The sequence below is a fragment of the Colias eurytheme genome, chromosome 11 (genome assembly GCF_061535395.1).
Source record: "Colias eurytheme isolate Ceu_HAF_F1 chromosome 11, ilColEury1 Martin Lab GWU primary, whole genome shotgun sequence".
In the NCBI taxonomy this organism is placed as follows: Eukaryota; Metazoa; Arthropoda; class Insecta; order Lepidoptera; family Pieridae; genus Colias; species Colias eurytheme.
This window is the reverse complement of record NC_142990.1, coordinates 7,501-25,996: the sequence shown is the minus strand read 5'-3', so window position 1 is coordinate 25,996 and position 18,496 is coordinate 7,501. Positions and strand designations below refer to the sequence as shown.

At 54.4% G+C, this 18,496-nt stretch overlaps 3 protein-coding genes across 3 annotated transcripts; 2 read left to right on the top strand and 1 right to left on the bottom strand.

The window, feature by feature from the left end:
* Nucleotides 1-477: 477 nt before the first annotated feature.
* On the bottom strand, nt 478-2,115 carry LOC149904291 (uncharacterized). Its single transcript, XM_090107353.1, has one exon. The coding sequence runs from the start codon at nt 1,927-1,929 to the stop codon at nt 508-510; it is 1,422 nt and encodes a 473-aa protein (XP_089963479.1). The 5' UTR covers nt 1,930-2,115; the 3' UTR covers nt 478-507.
* A 4,601-nt stretch (nt 2,116-6,716) lies between these two features.
* LOC149904290 (uncharacterized) lies at nt 6,717-8,569 on the top strand. Its single transcript, XM_090107021.1, has 2 exons — nt 6,717-7,560; nt 8,529-8,569. The coding sequence occupies exons 1-2, from the start codon at nt 6,717-6,719 to the stop codon at nt 8,567-8,569; spliced, it is 885 nt and encodes a 294-aa protein (XP_089963147.1).
* A 4,842-nt stretch (nt 8,570-13,411) lies between these two features.
* LOC149904289 (uncharacterized) lies at nt 13,412-14,239 on the top strand (the record flags this gene model as incomplete). Its single annotated transcript, XM_090107020.1, has 1 exon — nt 13,412-14,239. A coding segment is annotated over exon 1 (828 nt), but the record flags the coding sequence as incomplete, so codon positions are not given.
* Between the last annotated feature and the right edge of the window lie 4,257 nt (nt 14,240-18,496).

The window sequence follows — 18,496 nt, the reverse complement described above, 5'->3', positions numbered from 1 at the left end:
TATGACTCACGTAAACACGTGTTTGCTTGATTGGTGTTCAATTATGAAAACAAAATTTATAAGAATATAGGTTAGGTTAGGTTAGGTTAGGTTAGGTTAGGTTAGGTTAGGTTAGGTTTTTTTTTTTTTTTTTTTTAAAAAGCACCCGCCATCACAGGGTGTTGTGTGCTTTCCTCTGGAATATTGTCCAGAGATGTTTATTTTGCTTTTAATCAAATAATTACCACACTATTATTTATTAATACATTAGGCCTAAATGAATACAATTTAAAATAGAAAATACAATTTAACAATTTACAATAACATTTCCAAATTAATAATAAAATACTAAAATTAAATATTACCTTTAAAACTTACATTAATTAAAAACATTACAAAGAAAATAATAAAATAGAAATAAAATAAATTTATACAATTAAAAGTACATTTAAAACTTACATTAATTAAGACATTACAATAAAATACAATTGAAACAGTACGGCACAACAATAAAACTTAACCCTAACATCACAGCTTATCACAGTTTCGTTTGTTAACCACCCCAACAATGTATTTACAATATTCCAAGAATTCAGTTCTCGTCTCATCCCCCAGGGCCGCAGGCAGATTCTCACCCGTCATCGCGATGCCCAATTTTTGCTCAATAACATATCTATCTCTTGCAAAAATCGGACACTCGAGCAACAGGTGAGAAACCGTCTCGTCGACTCCGGGCTGACACAGGCACGATGGATTCTCCTTCAGCTTGAATCTGTTCAAGTAGAAGGCGAATCCACCGTGTCCAGTCAGTGCTTGTGTGGTGTGGTGTGTGATGTCTATTTTCCGTACTATTTTGTATGCAGCAGCAGCGCTTGGGAAAAAGAGCTTCGTGCCTCCAGCCGTCTCCCCCACATCATATCTCCTGTCCCATTCCCCGATCGTATCCTGTCTCAGGATACGCTTGACGAATGAAACAGGACACAGATCGTAGTCGGGTTTCTTCTTCGACCCCAGAGCGGCCTCCTTGGCTAACTGGTCCACTCTTTCGTTCCCCCTTAGCCCTGCGTGCGCCTTGATCCAAAACAGAGCGACCTCCCGCCTCTGCGAAGCAGCTTTTCGGAGGGCCGCCCTTGTTTGCACAGCAAGGGGGTGGGGGGAACCGAGTGTGACTGCCTGGAGGGCCGATCTGGAGTCGCTGAAGATGCCGACCTTCGACACTCCACTCTTGCAGGCTCTAATTACTGCTCTTTGGAGCGCTAGGAGTTCGGCCTGGTAGACGGTGCAATACGGCGGCAAAGCAAGCTTGACGGCCTTCGTCTCGGCCTCCCCCTCCCATACGGAAAGGGCGGCTCCGACTCGACCCTCAATCTTGCTGCCGTCCGTGTAGATCCTATGTACGTGGCTATTAGCCACGTCGGAATACGAGTCCTCGTCCACCAGCCCGAACCCCAGCCCTTCCTGCTCTGCCGGATGTGGGTCCTCAATCGCCGGAGCCATTCTTTCCACCTCCCTGTCTCCCAACGCTGGGTGCGACACCCCCTTCTTGATCCCATATAATCTCGAGGCTTCGAGTATTCTGAGGTCAAGGGGGAGTATCCCAGCCAACAGCATAGCTGAGTTCAGGGAGACGGTCCGATATGCTCTGCAGATTTTTTGGGCAAAACCCCGTTGCACGGTGTTCAGCCTTTTTTGGACCCCCATCTTTTCCACGGTGGGTGCCCACGCTGCCGATGCATACATAATAGTCGGTTCGATAACTGCTACATAAATAGTTCTAATAATATCTGGGCTAAGTCCCCAACCAACTCTGGCTGCCCTAGCCAAGAGTTTATACCGGGCGATTGCCTTTTGGCATACCGTCCCGACGTGGGCGTTGAAAGTAAGGCCGCTGTCAATTGTAAGGCCCAGTATTTTTATATGTGAAAAATATTTAATTTCCACACTCCCCATAGCGAGCCGTGGCACGTCATATTTTAACCTCCTCGTCGAAAGGAGGGCACAAGTTTTGTGTGGTGCAAAATTTAATTTGTTATCTTTACCCCATTCGTGTATTACGTTTAGGACACGGTTCGCTTTTCCTTCTATTTCAAGGGCCGTATCACCCTCAAAGACCAACACAATGTCGTCGGCGAACGCTTGACAGAATACTTTCATCTCCTCTAGCATCCATAGCAGAGGGTCCAGCAAGAGGTTCCACAGGATTGGTCCACCTATGGATCCCTGCACGCACCCCTTGCTGGTCCCCCTACTCACTTCCACGCCCGCATATCTAACTTTCACTCCCCTTTCACTCAGGTAGCTGCTGATCACCCGCCTCACGTTCCCCGGGCACCCAACTTCAGCCAACCGCACCTTTATGGCTGGCCACCAGGCGCTGTCGAAGGCTCCCTCTATGTCCAGCGATACCACAATTACAGAAATCTTCTTCTCCTCCCTCATATTTCTGATGTGGTTCACTAGTCTATAGAGGGCGTCCTCGGTGCTCCTCTGTGGCATAAAACCATACTGGTGGGGGCTTATTTTGGGCAACAGGTAAAACCTGAGTCGGCCGACCAGCATCTTTTCGAAGATTTTGCCGAGAACAGGTAAGAGGCCGATCGGTCGATAGGCTTTCGGTACCCGATATGATTCCTTGCCCGGCTTTCGCAGTATAACCACGGTCGCCCACTTCCACTGTGCGGGGAAGTAGGCGGCAGAGAGGCATCTGTTGAGCAAGGCAAGGAACCATCCCGGGCTACAATCCACAGCGTGCTGACAGATGTCGGCCGTGAGGCCATCCGCCCCGGGGGCCTTCTTGGGGTTGAAGGACCTGGAAAGTGGTGAAAGTGAGGGTCATCCGGGCCCGCCGGTGGTTCGGTGTCCAAGGACTCCGCACACCCGCGCACCCGACGATGTCCCTCACTTTCACCACTTTCCTGGTCCTCGGGGTAGAAGGTCTCCGCCAACAGTTCTGCCGAGCTTCGGGCATCGAGGGTCTCACCGCCCCTCGAAAGGGGCAGATCCTCCTCTCTCCCTGTGGCTCTATTAAGCACCCTGTAGATGCCCTCCCAGACCCCCTCCCTATCCTGTTTCCGGCAAAACTCCGGTTAGGTTAGGTTAGGTTAGGTTAGGTTAGGTTAGGTTAGGTTAGGTTAGGTTTAGGTTAGGTTAGGTTAGGTTAGGTTAGGTGAGGTTAGGTTTAGGTTAGGTTAGGTTAGGTTAGGTTTAGGTTAGGTTAGGTTAGGTTAGGTTAGGTTAGGTTAGGTTAGGTTAGGTTAGGTTAGGTTAGGTTAGGTTAGGTTAGGTTAGGTTAGGTTAGGTTAGGTTAGGTTAGGTTAGGTTAGGTTAGGTTAGGTTAGGTTAGGTTAGGTTAGGTTAGGTTAGGTTAGGTTAGGTTAGGTTAGGTTAGGTTAGGTTAGGTTAGGTTAGGTTAGGTTAGGTTAGGTTAGGTTAGGTTAGGTTAGGTTAGGTTAGGTTAGGTTAGGTTAGGTTAGGTTAGGTTAGGTTAGGTTAGGTTAGGTTAGGTTAGGTTAGGTTAGGTTAGGTTAGGTTAGGTTAGGTTAGGTTAGGTTAGGTTAGGTTAGGTTAGGTTAGGTTAGGTTAGGTTAGGTTAGGTTAGGTTAGGTTAGGTTAGGTTAGGTTAGGTTAGGTTAGGTGGTAGGTTAGGTTAGGTTAGGTTAGGTTAGGTTAGGTTAGGTTAGGTTAGGTTAGGTTAGGTTAGGTTAGGTTAGGTTAGGTTAGGTTAGGTTAGGTTAGGTTAGGTTAGGTTAGGTTAGGTTAGGTTAGGTTAGGTTAGGTTAGGTTAGGTTAGGTTAGGTTAGGTTAGGTTAGGTTAGGTTAGGTTAGGTTAGGTTAGGTTAGGTTAGGTTAGGTTAGGTTAGGTTAGGTTAGGTTAGGTTAGGTTAGGTTAGGTTAGGTTAGGTTAGGTTAGGTTAGGTTAGGTTAGGTTAGGTTAGGTTAGGTTAGGTTAGGTTAGGTTAGGTTAGGTTCCCGTGTGGAGTTTCTGGTCTCCCATCGGGCGCGTCCTCAGGTGGCGGATAGGGGAAGGCCTCCCAGATATGGGGGGTACCGGTGGTCTTGCCGGCGCGGACCAAAATCAGCGTGGAGGAACTCGAGGGCTACCACGTCCTCGTTGCAATCTCTGCTTTGCAGAGAAATTGCTGGGTTTGTTTTCGAACAGTGCTGCTTTTGCGGCGAGGTATGGCGACCAGTGGTTGCGGACGATTTAGTCCTACTGGACGACGGGCTGCTTTGCAGCGATGGATGGCGGTTGTATCAATCGCGGCGCGGCGGGCTGGGCGGCAGGCTTTTCTGTCGCCTGGTTAGAGGCTTCGGCCTCCCGTCGGGCAACCTGTTATCCGTCGTAGTGTTGTTGTCACGTCTAGCAGCTACGACGGACCAGGAGGCTTGCCTTAATCGGCTGGCCTGAGAGGAAGGACACCTCATCAAAAACCCTCAAATCCGCGTTGTAGTCCAGCGGCGTGGATTTCCTGTCCTTCCTGGACAGTTTGGCTCGGGAGAGCGTGAGCTTTTAGCTGTGTACACCCATGGATACCGCCCGACCTCCATGGTGTAAAAGGGTTATCCGGGTGCAGGGGGCACCGCCCGGATGGACGTTTTATATCCCCCATACTCGTGGGAACAAAAATGTCCTTTAACTCCGAACCGATCAACGACGACTTTAGCAAACACACAATTATGGACACTGAAAACTTCTATGACCTCGAAGACACTGACGGAAGTATGTCTCCGGCGCGTGTCGAGACAAGGCGGGGCAGGGCTGTGCTGCGTTCAAGCTCCAGCTCTGTCAACAGCATCATAGAAATGGATGGAAAAGACAGGCTGTGGCGGAAGCGGACGCTGGACACCAGCTGTTCTGGTTCCGACACAGAGGATGGCACAGGGGTTTTTACATCCCCATTTATTAAGACCACTTCAAAAAGAGGGAAGGGCCGCCCATCGGGTTCAAGCGCCACTCGGCGCGAGGCCACATTCGATATGACGAGGTTGCGTAAGAGGGAGTTGGAGGCGCAGGCCGAGAAGGAGGTTGCTGAGTGCGCCGAGCGCATTGAAGTGGCGCAAGCTAGCGCTCCTCTCCCTCCCATTCCAGCAAAGACAAACACGTCGGAGGCTCTCAGTCGCCGCATTGCCGATGACCTGGCTGCAATCGTGAAGGTGATGACCAAGTCATCAAATCTCAAGGGCACTTTCAAAAAGGCCTTGAAATTGGCCCACGATGACATTGAGCAGTCAGTAGCTCTATTAGAGAAACACACTGTCTCTGAGGAGACTAGATTGCTGCAGGCAGCCAATTCCCGCCTACAGGCGGAGCTCGACTCCCTGAAAAGGGAACTCCAAGAGGTGAAGGCCTCTCAGGGCTCGTCGCTGCCTGCTCAGCCCCAAGATTCGGATATCTTGCGCCAGGTCGGAGCAATGATTAACGCGAGATTTGAGGCTCTAGAGGAGCGTCTGCTGCCGGAAAAGCGCATAAGACCTCCGCTGGCGGCAGATAGCAGGAAAGCGGCAAAGGCGGCTGAACAAGCGATGGCTGATGACCTCGCACCGCCCCCTCCATCAAAGGCGAGGACATATGCAGGTGTTGCGGCTTCATCGCAACCCGGTAGATCGGTGTCTGGGCCCGCAATTAAGAAAACCGCGAAGCAGACGGCGGTCCCAGCTTTGGAGATCGAGGCAACCTCGAAGAAGAGGAAAAAGAAATTGGCGAAGGGGAAGGAAAGGGTCCCCGTGCAGCCTGATCCGGCGGGTTCAAAGCCCCCCAGAAAAGATACGCTGGCCACGTCATCCGGCCTCCCGCAGCAGCCGTCAAAGGTCGGAGAGTGGACTGTGGTCGGAAAGCGAGGAAAAGAAAATAAGGGGAAAGGGAAGAAGCCTGCGGCTAAGTCCCGCAAGAAGAAGTCGCGAAAGCTCCACGCTCCAAATTCCTCGGCTGTCGTCCTTACCCTGCAGCCGAGTGCGAAGGAGCGTGGCGTAACCTACGCCGGTGTTTTAACGGAGGCGCGGCGTGGAATAGACCTCGCCGAAATTGGCATCAGTGCAATGCGTTTTAAGCGCGCTGTCACTGGTGCCAGGATACTAGAGATCCCCGGTGCTACCAGCACCAAGGAAGCGGACTCCCTTGCCGCCAAATTGCGGGAGGTCCTCGGTGAGGATAACGTTAAGGTGTCCAGGCCGGTCAAGTGCGCAGACCTGCGAATCACTGGCCTGGATGACTCGGCCACAGTCGAGGACATTGCGGCTGCGGTATCGCGCGCAGGGGAGTGTACCGCGGAGCATGTGAAGTGTGGTGGCCTGCGCACGGGCCCCCGAGGTGCTGTATCAGCCTGGGTTAGTTGCCCGGTGACTGCGGCGAAGAAGCTGGCGCAGGCGGGGCGCGTAATGGTTGGGTGGGCTTCGGCGAAAGTCTCTCTCACCGAGCAGAAGCCCCTGCGCTGTTACCGCTGCCTGGAGGTGGGCCATGTCAGCGCCACGTGCTCCTCGCCGACGGACAGGAGTGCCACTTGCTTCCGCTGCAGTGAAACAGGCCATAAAGCTGGTGGATGCGATGCCGCCTCCGCTCGCTGTGCCCTATGCACGGAGGCAAAGCTACCGGCAGAGCATCGGCTTGGAAGCGCAGCCTGTAAGGCCCCGAAGCCTAAAAGAGGTGGAATGCGGAAGCAAGATGGCGCTCCAACGCCATCACGCTCTGCTCCGGTGCCTGATGAGGTACCGCAAACGGAGGCAGCCATGGAAACGCAGTAATGGCCCCACTGCGTTTTCTACAGGCCAACATCAACCACTGTGCCAGGGCCCAGGACCTTTTACATCAGAGTCTGGCAGAGTGGGAGATTGACGTGGCGGTAGTGTCTGAGCCATACAATCTGCCCCCCCGGGATAACTGGGTGGGCGATCTGGATGGCTTGGTGGCACTGGTTGCTCAAGGCGACACACAGCTTGAGCAAATCATAAGGCGACGGGGATGCGTCTCGGCGGTTGTCAATGGCTTCACCGTTGTGGGGGCGTACTTCTCGCCGAACCGCTGCCTCGCCGATTTCGAGCAGTTCTTGGTTGAGCTGAGGGATCTGCTAGACTTCGCACAACCTCAATCTGTACTTCTGGCCGGGGACCTGAACGCCAAGTCGGTGTCTTGGGGCTGCGTGGCAAGTGATATACGTGGCTCGACACTCGCTGACTGGGCAGTTGCGTCGGGACTGACGGTTGTTAACCGTGGAGCAGAATTAACGTGTGTTCGGCAGAGGGGTGGATCCATTGTGGATGTCACGTTTGCGAGCCCCCCTCTCGCTCGTCGTATACAAGACTGGAGGGTTCTTTTGGACGTGGAGACGCTCTCGGATCACCGTTATATCCGGTTTAGCGTCTCCACGCCCTCGACGGCTCCCAGTCAATTCCCCCCTGGCGATTGTCGTCCACGCTGGGCACTTGGTAGCCTCGATAGGCAGCTCCTCATTGAGGCTGCCTTAGTGCAGGCTTGGCTCCCGTCGCAGCAGAATGGCGGCGAAAACGTAGAGGAGGAGGCCACTTGGCTTGCCGAAGCTATGTCTCAGGTGTGCGACGCGAGCATGCGGAGGGTGCGGTCGGTTCCACGTAGGCGCCAAATGTACTGGTGGTCCGCCGATGTTGCCCAGCTGCGTGCTTCATGCGTGGCTGCGAGGCGGGCGTACACCAGGCACAGGCGCCGTAGGCAGCGTGACGAAGAGGAGGAAGCGCGGTTATACGCCGTCTATAGGGACTGCATTGTGTCTCTGCAGCACGCCATCAGCAGCGCTAAGACCCGTGCATGGGAAGAGATGCTCGAGAGTTTGAACCGCGAACCTTGGGGTCGGCCGTATAAGAGGGTGAGGCAAAAGCTTCGCCCTTGGGCCCCGCCCTTGTCTCAAAGTCTCGAGCCACGATTTCTGGAGCAAGTGGTGACGTCCTTGTTTCCAAGTCGGGGAAGACATTCTCCCCCACCGATGGCACCCACGATGACTGCGCAGGAGGAGCTCAACAACGAAAATGTCCCTCCAGTCACTCGCAACGAGCTCGCTGTGGCAGTAGAGCGCCTTAAGGCGAAGAATGCCGCCCCCGGCCCTGACGGTGTTCCCGGGCGGGCCTGGGTGCTGGCGCTAGAATCTCTTGGACCCAGGGTGGAACAGCTGTTCACAAAATGCCTCCAACAGGGCCAATTTCCCCGTAGGTGGAAGACCGGGAACTTGGTCCTGTTGCAGAAGGAGGGACGCCCGCGCGACTCGCCCTCGGCTTATAGGCCGATCGTGCTGCTCGATGAGGTGAGCAAGCTCTTTGAGCGCGTCTTCGCAGCTCGCCTCATCGACCATCTGGAGGGAGTGGGGCCGGACCTAAGCGAGAACCAATTTGGATTTCGCCGGGGAAGGTCCACTATCGATGCGATTGCTGAATTGCGGAACCTCGCTGATCATGCAGATAATGAAGGCGGAGTGCTTTTGGCGGTGTCCCTTGACATCGCCAACGCATTCAACACTCTGCCGTGGAGTTGCGTGATCGAAGCGCTCCGCTATCACAACGTGCCCGGGTATATGGTGCGCTTGTTGCAGTCCTACTTATCGGAGAGGGCTGTGGCGTACCCCGCGCGTAGTGGGTGGCTAAAAAAGGAAGTGACGTGCGGTGTTCCACAGGGCTCGGTTCTTGGGCCCCTTCTGTGGAACATCGGCTACGACTGGGTCCTGCGTGCCACTTATCTACCGGGTATCAGCGTGCTTTGCTACGCGGATGACACCCTGGTAACTGCACGCGGGGCCTCGTACAGGGAGGCAGCCCTCATTGCGACCGCTGGTGTGGCGGATGTTGTGCGCCGAATCAAACGACTTGGCTTAGAGGTCGCTCTGAACAAGTCAGAGGCAATTTTGTTTCGCGGCCGTCGAAGGGCGCAGGCTGCTGGTTCAGCTATCCAGGTGGGTGGCACGTCCATCGGCGTCGGTTCCACTTTGCGCTACCTGGGCATCGTGCTGGACAGCCGGTGGACATTTGTGGAGCACTTTCGTCGCCTCGCCCCCCGTCTTGTTGGGGTGGCCGGGGCACTTGGAAGTCTGCTCCCGAATCTAAGAGGGGCTGGGGGTGCGTGTCGTCGTCTATACACCGGCGTCATTCGCTCCATGGCCCTCTATGGTGCGCCCATTTGGGCCGACTCTTTGAGCGTCCGTAACAGACCATACTTGCGTAGACCGCAGCGGGTCATGGCGCTCAGAGTCGTGAGGGCATATCGCACAGTGTCCTTCGAGGCCGCGTGTGTCATGGCTGGGACGCCCCCGTGGGACCTGGATGCCGAGATGCTGGCGGACGTTTATCGCCGCGTCACGGCGTCCAGATCGCATGGAATTAATCCATATCTGGAGCAAGTCCAGCAATGGAGGGCTGATGCTCTCGAGCGGCGGTTCAGGGAGTGGGAACGCCGGCTCGAGAGGCCCAGCGCAGGAGCGAGGACGGTCGAAGCTATTCGACCGGTCCTACGCGAGTGGTGCGACAGGCGGCATGGGGCAATTACCTTCCGCCTGACACAGGTGCTGTCCGGACACGGCTGTTTCGGGTGGTACTTGTGCAAAGTCGCCAGGCGGGAGCCGCAAATGGCTTGCCATTGGTGTGACAGTCCGGAGGACACGGCAGACCACACTCTCGCCGTGTGCCCCGCGTGGTCCGAGCCCCGTGCTCACCTAGTCGCAGTCGTCGGCCCTGATCTCTCCCTGCCTTCCATAGCTCGCGCAATGGTTGGCAGCGACAGAACGTGGCGCGCGGCTATCACATTCTGTGAAGATGTGATGTCGCAGAAGGAGGAAGCAGAGCGGGTCCGCGAGGGAGATCCCAACGCGGATCCTATTCGGCGGCGACGTCTTATTGGGCGCAGTCGCCGAGTCGCGACCGCTGTACACGGTCGCGACTTGCTTCCCTAATGTTGGGTGCCGGACGGTGGAACGGGGACATAATCCATCGTCCGGTGCGGTGAGGCGGCGTGAGACGTGTTCCGTTCACGCCGCCCCCCAGGAAGGAGGAACTGGCGAACACTAGCCAGGTCTAAATCGCGATGGGCCTATATAAAAAATAGGCTGCCGCTGACAGGGTTACGGAAGCGGTTACACCAAATACCCGCGACCCTGCCAATATAGCGGAGCGACGGAACACAGTGGAGTTTAGTCGGTAGTCGCCGCATTCTGCGGTGTGAGTCCGACATAACCCAGGGCCCTTTCCCCGAGCGCTCTGGGTATGCCTAAATGCATTCTCCACTATAAAAAAAAAAAAAAAAAAAAAAAAAAAAAAAAAAAAAAAAAAAAAAGGTTAGGTTAGGTTAGGTTAGGTTAGGTTAGGTTAGGTTAGGTTAGGTTAGGTTAGGTTAGGTTAGGTTAGGTTAGGTTAGGTTAGGTTAGGTTAGGTTAGGTTAGGTTAGGTTAGGTTAGGTTAGGTTAGGTTAGGTTAGGTTAGGTTAGGTTAGGTTAGGTTAGGTTAGGTTAGGTTAGGTTAGGTTAGGTTAGGTTAGGTTAGGTTAGGTTAGGTTAGGTTAGGTTAGGTTAGGTTAGGTTAGGTTAGGTTAGGTTAGGTTAGGTTAGGTTAGGTTAGGTTAGGTTAGGTTAGGTTAGGTTAGGTTAGGTTAGGTTAGGTTAGGTTAGGTTAGGTTAGGTTAGGTTAGGTTAGGTTAGGTTAGGTTAGGTTAGGTTAGGTTCCCGTGTGGAGTTTCTGGTCTCCCATCGGGCGCGTCCTCAGGTGGCGGATAGGGGAAGGCCTCCCAGATATGGGGGGTACCGGTGGTCTTGCCGGCGCGGACCAAAATCAGCGTGGAGGAACTCGAGGGCTACCACGTCCTCGTTGCAATCTCTGCTTTGCAGAGAAATTGCTGGGTTTGTTTTCGAACAGTGCTGCTTTTGCGGCGAGGTATGGCGACCAGTGGTTGCGGACGATTTAGTCCTACTGGACGACGGGCTGCTTTGCAGCGATGGATGGCGGTTGTATCAATCGCGGCGCGGCGGGCTGGGCGGCAGGCTTTTCTGTCGCCTGGTTAGAGGCTTCGGCCTCCCGTCGGGCAACCTGTTATCCGTCGTAGTGTTGTTGTCACGTCTAGCAGCTACGACGGACCAGGAGGCTTGCCTTAATCGGCTGGCCTGAGAGGAAGGACACCTCATCAAAAACCCTCAAATCCGCGTTGTAGTCCAGCGGCGTGGATTTCCTGTCCTTCCTGGACAGTTTGGCTCGGGAGAGCGTGAGCTTTTAGCTGTGTACACCCATGGATACCGCCCGACCTCCATGGTGTAAAAGGGTTATCCGGGTGCAGGGGGCACCGCCCGGATGGACGTTTTATATCCCCCATACTCGTGGGAACAAAAATGTCCTTTAACTCTGAACCGATCAACGACGACTTTAGCAAACACACAATTATGGACACTGAAAACTTCTATGACCTCGAAGACACTGACGGAAGTATGTCTCCGGCGCGTGTCGAGACAAGGCGGGGCAGGGCTGTGCTGCGTTCAAGCTCCAGCTCTGTCAACAGCATCATAGAAACGGATGGAAAAGACAGGCTGTGGCGGAAGCGGACGCTGGACACCAGCTGTTCTGGTTCCGACACAGAGGATGGCACAGGGGTTTTTACATCCCCATTTATTAAGACCACCTCAAAAAGAGGGAAGGGCCGCCCATCGGGTTCAAGCGCCACTCGGCGCGAGGCCACATTCGATATGACGAGGTTGCGTAAGAGGGAGTTGGAGGCGCAGGCCGAGAAGGAGGTTGCTGAGTGCGCCGAGCGCATTGAAGTGGCGCAAGCTAGCGCTCCTCTCCCTCCCATTCCAGCAAAGACAAACACGTCGGAGGCTCTCAGTCGCCGCATTGCCGATGACCTGGCTGCAATCGTGAAGGTGATGACCAAGTCATCAAATCTCAAGGGCACTTTCAAAAAGGCCTTGAAATTGGCCCACGATGACATTGAGCAGTCAGTAGCTCTTTTAGAGAAACACACTGTCTCTGAGGAGACGAGATTGCTGCAGGCAGCCAATTCCCGCCTACAGGCGGAGCTCGACTCCCTGAAAAGGGAACTCCAAGAGGTGAAGGCCTCTCAGGGCTCGTCGCTGCCTGCTCAGCCCCAAGATTCGGATATCTTGCGCCAGGTCGGAGCAATGATTAACGCGAGATTTGAGGCTCTAGAGGAGCGTCTGCTGCCGGAAAAGCGCATAAGACCTCCACTGGCGGCAGATAGCAGGAAAGCGGCAAAGGCGGCTGAACAAGCGATGGCTGATGACCTCGCACCGCCCCCTCCATCAAAGGCGAGGACATATGCAGGTGTTGCGGCTTCATCGCAACCCGGTAGATCGGTGTCTGGGCCCGCAATTAAGAAAACCGCGAAGCAGACGGCGGTCCCAGCTTTGGAGATCGAGGCAACCTCGAAGAAGAGGAAAAAGAAATTGGCGAAGGGGAAGGAAAGGGTCCCCGTGCAGCCTGATCCGGCGGGTTCAAAGCCCCCCAGAAAAGATACGCTGGCCACGTCATCCGGCCTCCCGCAGCAGCCGTCAAAGGTCGGAGAGTGGACTGTGGTCGGAAAGCGAGGAAAAGAAAATAAGGGGAAAGGGAAGAAGCCTGCGGCTAAGTCCCGCAAGAAGAAGTCGCGAAAGCTCCACGCTCCGAATTCCTCGGCTGTCGTCCTTACCCTGCAGCCGAGTGCGAAGGAGCGTGGCGTAACCTACGCCGGTGTTTTAACGGAGGCGCGGCGTGGAATAGACCTCGCCGAAATTGGCATCAGTGCAATGCGTTTTAAGCGCGCTGTCACTGGTGCCAGGATACTAGAGATCCCCGGTGCTACCAGCACCAAGGAAGCGGACTCCCTTGCCGCCAAATTGCGGGAGGTCCTCGGTGAGGATAACGTTAAGGTGTCCAGGCCGGTCAAGTGCGCAGACCTGCGAATCACTGGCCTGGATGACTCGGCCACAGTCGAGGACATTGCGGCTGCGGTATCGCGCGCAGGGGAGTGTACCGCGGAGCATGTGAAGTGTGGTGGCCTGCGCACGGGCCCCCGAGGTGCTGTATCAGCCTGGGTTAGTTGCCCGGTGACTGCGGCGAAGAAGCTGGCGCAGGCGGGGCGCGTAATGGTTGGGTGGGCTTCGGCGAAAGTCTCTCTCACCGAGCAGAAGCCCCTGCGCTGTTACCGCTGCCTGGAGGTGGGCCATGTCAGCGCCACGTGCTCCTCGCCGACGGACAGGAGTGCCACTTGCTTCCGCTGCAGTGAAACAGGCCATAAAACTGGTGGATGCGATGCCGCCTCCGCTCGCTGTGCCCTATGCACGGAGGCAAAGCTACCGGCAGAGCATCGGCTTGGAAGCGCAGCCTGTAAGGCCCCGAAGCCTAAAAGAGGTGGAATGCGGAAGCAAGATGGCGCTCCAACGCCATCACGCTCTGCTCCGGTGCCTGATGAGGTACCGCAAACGGAGGCAGCCATGGAAACGCAGTAATGGCCCCACTGCGTTTTCTACAGGCCAACATCAACCACTGTGCCAGGGCCCAGGACCTTTTACATCAGAGTCTGGCAGAGTGGGAGATTGACGTGGCGGTAGTGTCTGAGCCATACAATCTGCCCCCCCGGGATAACTGGGTGGGCGATCTGGATGGCTTGGTGGCGCTGGTTGCTCAAGGCGACACACAGCTTGAGCAAATCATAAGGCGACGGGGATGCGTCTCGGCGGTTGTCAATGGCTTCACCGTTGTGGGGGCGTACTTCTCGCCGAACCGCTGCCTCGCCGATTTCGAGCAGTTCTTGGTTGAGCTGAGGGATCTGCTAGACTTCGCACAACCTCAATCTGTACTTCTGGCCGGGGACCTGAACGCCAAGTCGGTGTCTTGGGGCTGCGTGGCAAGTGATATACGTGGCTCGACACTCGCTGACTGGGCAGTTGCGTCGGGACTGACGGTTGTTAACTGTGGAGCAGAATTAACGTGTGTTCGGCAGAGGGGTGGATCCATTGTGGATGTCACGTTTGCGAGCCCCCCTCTCGCTCGTCGTATACAAGACTGGAGGGTTCTTTTGGACGTGGAGACGCTCTCGGATCACCGTTATATCCGGTTTAGCGTCTCCACGCCCTCGACGGCTCCCAGTCAATTCCCCCCTGGCGATTGTCGTCCACGCTGGGCACTTGGTAGCCTCGATAGGGAGCTCCTCATTGAGGCTGCCTTAGTGCAGGCTTGGCTCCCGTCGCAGCAGAATGGCGGCGAAAACGTAGAGGAGGAGGCCACTTGGCTTGCCGAAGCTATGTCTCAGGTGTGCGACGCGAGCATGCGGAGGGTGCGGTCGGTTCCACGTAGGCGCCAAATGTACTGGTGGTCCGCCGATGTTGCCCAGCTGCGTGCTTCATGCGTGGCTGCGAGGCGGGCGTACACCAGGCACAGGCGCCGTAGGCGGCGTGACGAAGAGGAGGAAGCGCGGTTATACGCCGTCTATAGGGACTGCATTGTGTCTCTGCAGCACGCCATCAGCAGCGCTAAGACCCGTGCATGGGAAGAGATGCTCGAGAGTTTGAACCGCGAACCTTGGGGTCGGCCGTATAAGAGGGTGAGGCAAAAGCTTCGCCCTTGGGCCCCGCCCTTGTCTCAAAGTCTCGAGCCACGATTTCTGGAGCAAGTGGTGACGTCCTTGTTTCCAAGTCGGGGAAGACATTCTCCCCCACCGATGGCACCCACGATGACTGCGCAGGAGGAGCTCAACAACGAAAATGTCCCTCCAGTCACTCGCAACGAGCTCGCTGTGGCAGTAGAGCGCCTTAAGGCGAAGAATGCCGCCCCCGGCCCTGACGGTGTTCCCGGGCGGGCCTGGGTGCTGGCGCTAGAATCTCTTGGACCCAGGGTGGAACAGCTGTTCACAAAATGCCTCCAACAGGGCCAATTTCCCCGTAGGTGGAAAACCGGGAACTTGGTCCTGTTGCAGAAGGAGGGACGCCCGCGCGACTCGCCCTCGGCTTATAGGCCGATCGTGCTGCTCGATGAGGTGAGCAAGCTCTTTGAGCGCGTCTTCGCAGCTCGCCTCATCGACCATCTGGAGGGAGTGGGGCCGGACCTAAGCGAGAACCAATTTGGATTTCGCCGGGGAAGGTCCACTATCGATGCGATTGCTGAATTGCGGAACCTCGCTGATCATGCAGATAATGAAGGCGGAGTGCTTTTGGCGGTGTCCCTTGACATCGCCAACGCATTCAACACTCTGCCGTGGAGTTGCGTGATCGAAGCGCTCCGCTATCACAACGTGCCCGGGTATATGGTGCGCTTGTTGCAGTCCTACTTATCGGAGAGGGCTGTGGCGTACCCCGCGCGTAGTGGGTGGCTAGAAAAGGAAGTGACGTGCGGTGTTCCACAGGGCTCGGTTCTTGGGCCCCTTCTGTGGAACATCGGCTACGACTGGGTCCTGCGTGCCACTTATCTACCGGGTGTCAGCGTGCTTTGCTACGCGGATGACACCCTGGTAACTGCACGCGGGGCCTCGTACAGGGAGGCAGCCCTCATTGCGACCGCTGGTGTGGCGGATGTTGTGCGCCGAATCAAACGACTTGGCTTAGAGGTCGCTCTGAACAAGTCAGAGGCAATTTTGTTTCGCGGCCGTCGAAGGGCGCAGGCTGCTGGTTCAGCTATCCAGGTGGGTGGCACGTCCATCGGCGTCGGTTCCACTTTGCGCTACCTGGGCATCGTGCTGGACAGCCGGTGGACATTTGTGGAGCACTTTCGTCGCCTCGCCCCCCGTCTTGTTGGGGTGGCCGGGGCACTTGGAAGTCTGCTCCCGAATCTAAGAGGGGCTGGGGGTGCGTGTCGTCGTCTATACACCGGCGTCATTCGCTCCATGGCCCTCTATGGTGCGCCCATTTGGGCCGACTCTTTGAGCGTCCGTACCAGACCATACTTGCGTAGACCGCAGCGGGTCATGGTGCTCAGAGTCGTGAGGGCATATCGCACAGTGTCCTTCGAGGCCGCGTGTGTCATGGCTGGGACGCCCCCGTGGGACCTGGATGCCGAGATGCTGGCGGACGTTTATCGCCGCGTCACGGCGTCCAGATCGCATGGAATTAATCCATATCTGGAGCAAGTCCAGCAATGGAGGGCTGATGCTCTCGAGCGGCGGTTCAGGGAGTGGGAACGCCGGCTCGAGAGGCCCAGCGCAGGAGCGAGGACGGTCGAAGCTATTCGACCGGTCCTACGCGAGTGGTGCGACAGGCGGCATGGGGCAATTACCTTCCGCCTGACACAGGTGCTGTCCGGACACGGCTGTTTCGGGTGGTACTTGTGCAAAGTCGCCAGGCGGGAGCCGCAAATGGCTTGCCATTGGTGTGACAGTCCGGAGGACACGGCAGACCACACTCTCGCCGTGTGCCCCGCGTGGTCCGAGCCCCGTGCTCACCTAGTCGCAGTCGTCGGCCCTGATCTCTCCCTGCCTTCCATAGCTCGCGCAATGGTTGGCAGCGACAGAACGTGGCGCGCGGCTATCACATTCTGTGAAGATGTGATGTCGCAGAAGGAGGAAGCAGAGCGGGTCCGCGAGGGAGATCCCAACGCGGATCCTATTCGGCGGCGACGTCTTATTGGGCGCAGTCGCCGAGTCGCGACCGCTGTACACGGTCGCGACTTGCTTCCCTAATGTTGGGTGCCGGACGGTGGAACGGGGACATAATCCATCGTCCGGTGCGGTGAGGCGGCGTGAGACGTGTTCCGTTCACGCCGCCCCCCAGGAAGGAGGAACTGGCGAACACTAGCCAGGTCTAAATCGCGATGGGCCTATATAAAAAATAGGCTGCCGCTGACAGGGTTACGGAAGCGGTTACACCAAATACCCGCGACCCTGCCAATATAGCGGAGCGACGGAACACAGTGGAGTTTAGTCGGTAGTCGCCGCATTCTGCGGTGTGAGTCCGACATAACCCAGGGCCCTTTCCCCGAGCGCTCTGGGTATGCCTAAATGCATTCTCCACTATAAAAAAAAAAAAAAAAAAAAAAAAAGGTTAGGTTAGGTTAGGTTAGGTTAGGTTAGGTTAGGTTAGGTTAGGTTAGGTTAGGTTAGGTTAGGTTAGGTTAGGTTAGGTTAGGTTAGGTTAGGTTAGGTTAGGTTAGGTTAGGTTAGGTTAGGTTAGGTTAGGTTAGGTTAGGTTAGGTTAGGTTAGGTTAGGTTAGGTTAGGTTAGGTTAGGTTAGGTTAGGTTAGGTTAGGTTAGGTTAGGTTAGGTTAGGTTAGGTTAGGTTAGGTTAGGTTAGGTTAGGTTAGGTTAGGTTAGGTTAGGTTAGGTTAGGTTAGGTTAGGTTAGGTTAGGTTAGGTTAGGTTAGGTTAGGTTAGGTTAGGTTAGGTTAGGTTAGGTTAGGTTAGGTTAGGTTAGGTTAGGTTAGGTTAGGTTAGGTTAGGTTAGGTTAGGTTAGGTTAGGTTAGGTTAGGTTAGGTTAGGTTAGGTTAGGTTAGGTTAGGTTAGGTTAGGTTAGGTTAGGTTAGGTTAGGTTAGGTTAGGTTAGGTTAGGTTAGGTTAGGTTAGGTTAGGTTAGGTTAGGTTAGGTTAGGTTAGGTTAGGTTAGGTTAGGTTAGGTTAGGTTAGGTTAGGTTAGGTTAGGTTAGGTTAGGTTAGGTTAGGTTAGGTTAGGTTAGGTTAGGTTAGGTTAGGTTAGGTTAGGTTAGGTTAGGTTAGGTTAGGTTAGGTTAGGTTAGGTTAGGTTAGGTTAGGTTAGGTTAGGTTAGGTTAGGTTAGGTTAGGTTAGGTTAGGTTAGGTTAGGTTAGGTTAGGTTAGGTTAGGTTAGGTTAGGTTAGGTTAGGTTAGGTTAGGTTAGGTTAGGTTAGGTTAGGTTAGGTTAGGTTAGGTTAGGTTAGGTTAGGTTAGGTTAGGTTAGGTTAGGTTAGGTTAGGTTAGGTTAGGTTAGGTTAGGTTAGGTTAGGTTAGGTTAGGTTAGGTTAGGTTAGGTTAGGTTAGGTTAGGTTAGGTTAGGTTAGGTTAGGTTAGGTTAGGTTAGGTTAGGTTAGGTTAGGTTAGGTTAGGTTAGGTTAGGTTAGGTTAGGTTAGGTTAGGTTAGGTTAGGTTAGGTTAGGTTAGGTTAGGTTAGGTTAGGTTAGGTTAGGTTAGGTTAGGTTAGGTTAGGTTAGGTTAGGTTAGGTTAGGTTAGGTTAGGTTAGGTTAGGTTAGGTTAGGTTAGGTTAGGTTAGGTTAGGTTAGGTTAGGTTAGGTTAGGTTAGGTTAGGTTAGGTTAGGTTAGGTTAGGTTAGGTTAGGTTAGGTTAGGTTAGGTTAGGTTAGGTTAGGTTAGGTTAGGTTAGGTTAGGTTAGGTTAGGTTAGGTTAGGTTAGGTTAGGTTAGGTTAGGTTAGGTTAGGTTAGGTTAGGTTAGGTTAGGTTAGGTTAGGTTAGGTTAGGTTAGGTTAGGTTAGGTTAGGTTAGGTTAGGTTAGGTTAGGTTAGGTTAGGTTAGGTTAGGTTAGGTTAGGTTAGGTTAGGTTAGGTTAGGTTAGGTTAGGTTAGGTTAGGTTAGGTTAGGTTAGGTTAGGTTAGGTTAGGTTAGGTTAGGTTAGGTTAGGTTAGGTTAGGTTAGGTT

Bases quoted from the DNA above. Each gene is read 5' to 3' on its own strand.
- LOC149904291 (XM_090107353.1), bottom strand. From the start codon at position 1,929: ATGGGGAGTGTGGAAATTAAATATTTTTCACATATAAAAATACTGGGC.
- LOC149904290 (XM_090107021.1), top strand. From the start codon at position 6,717: ATGGCCCCACTGCGTTTTCTACAGGCCAACATCAACCACTGTGCCAGG. The intron at 7,561-8,528 runs GTAGGCGCCAAA...CGCTTGTTGCAG, and splicing joins GAGGGTGCGGTCGGTTCCAC to TCCTACTTATCGGAGAGGGC.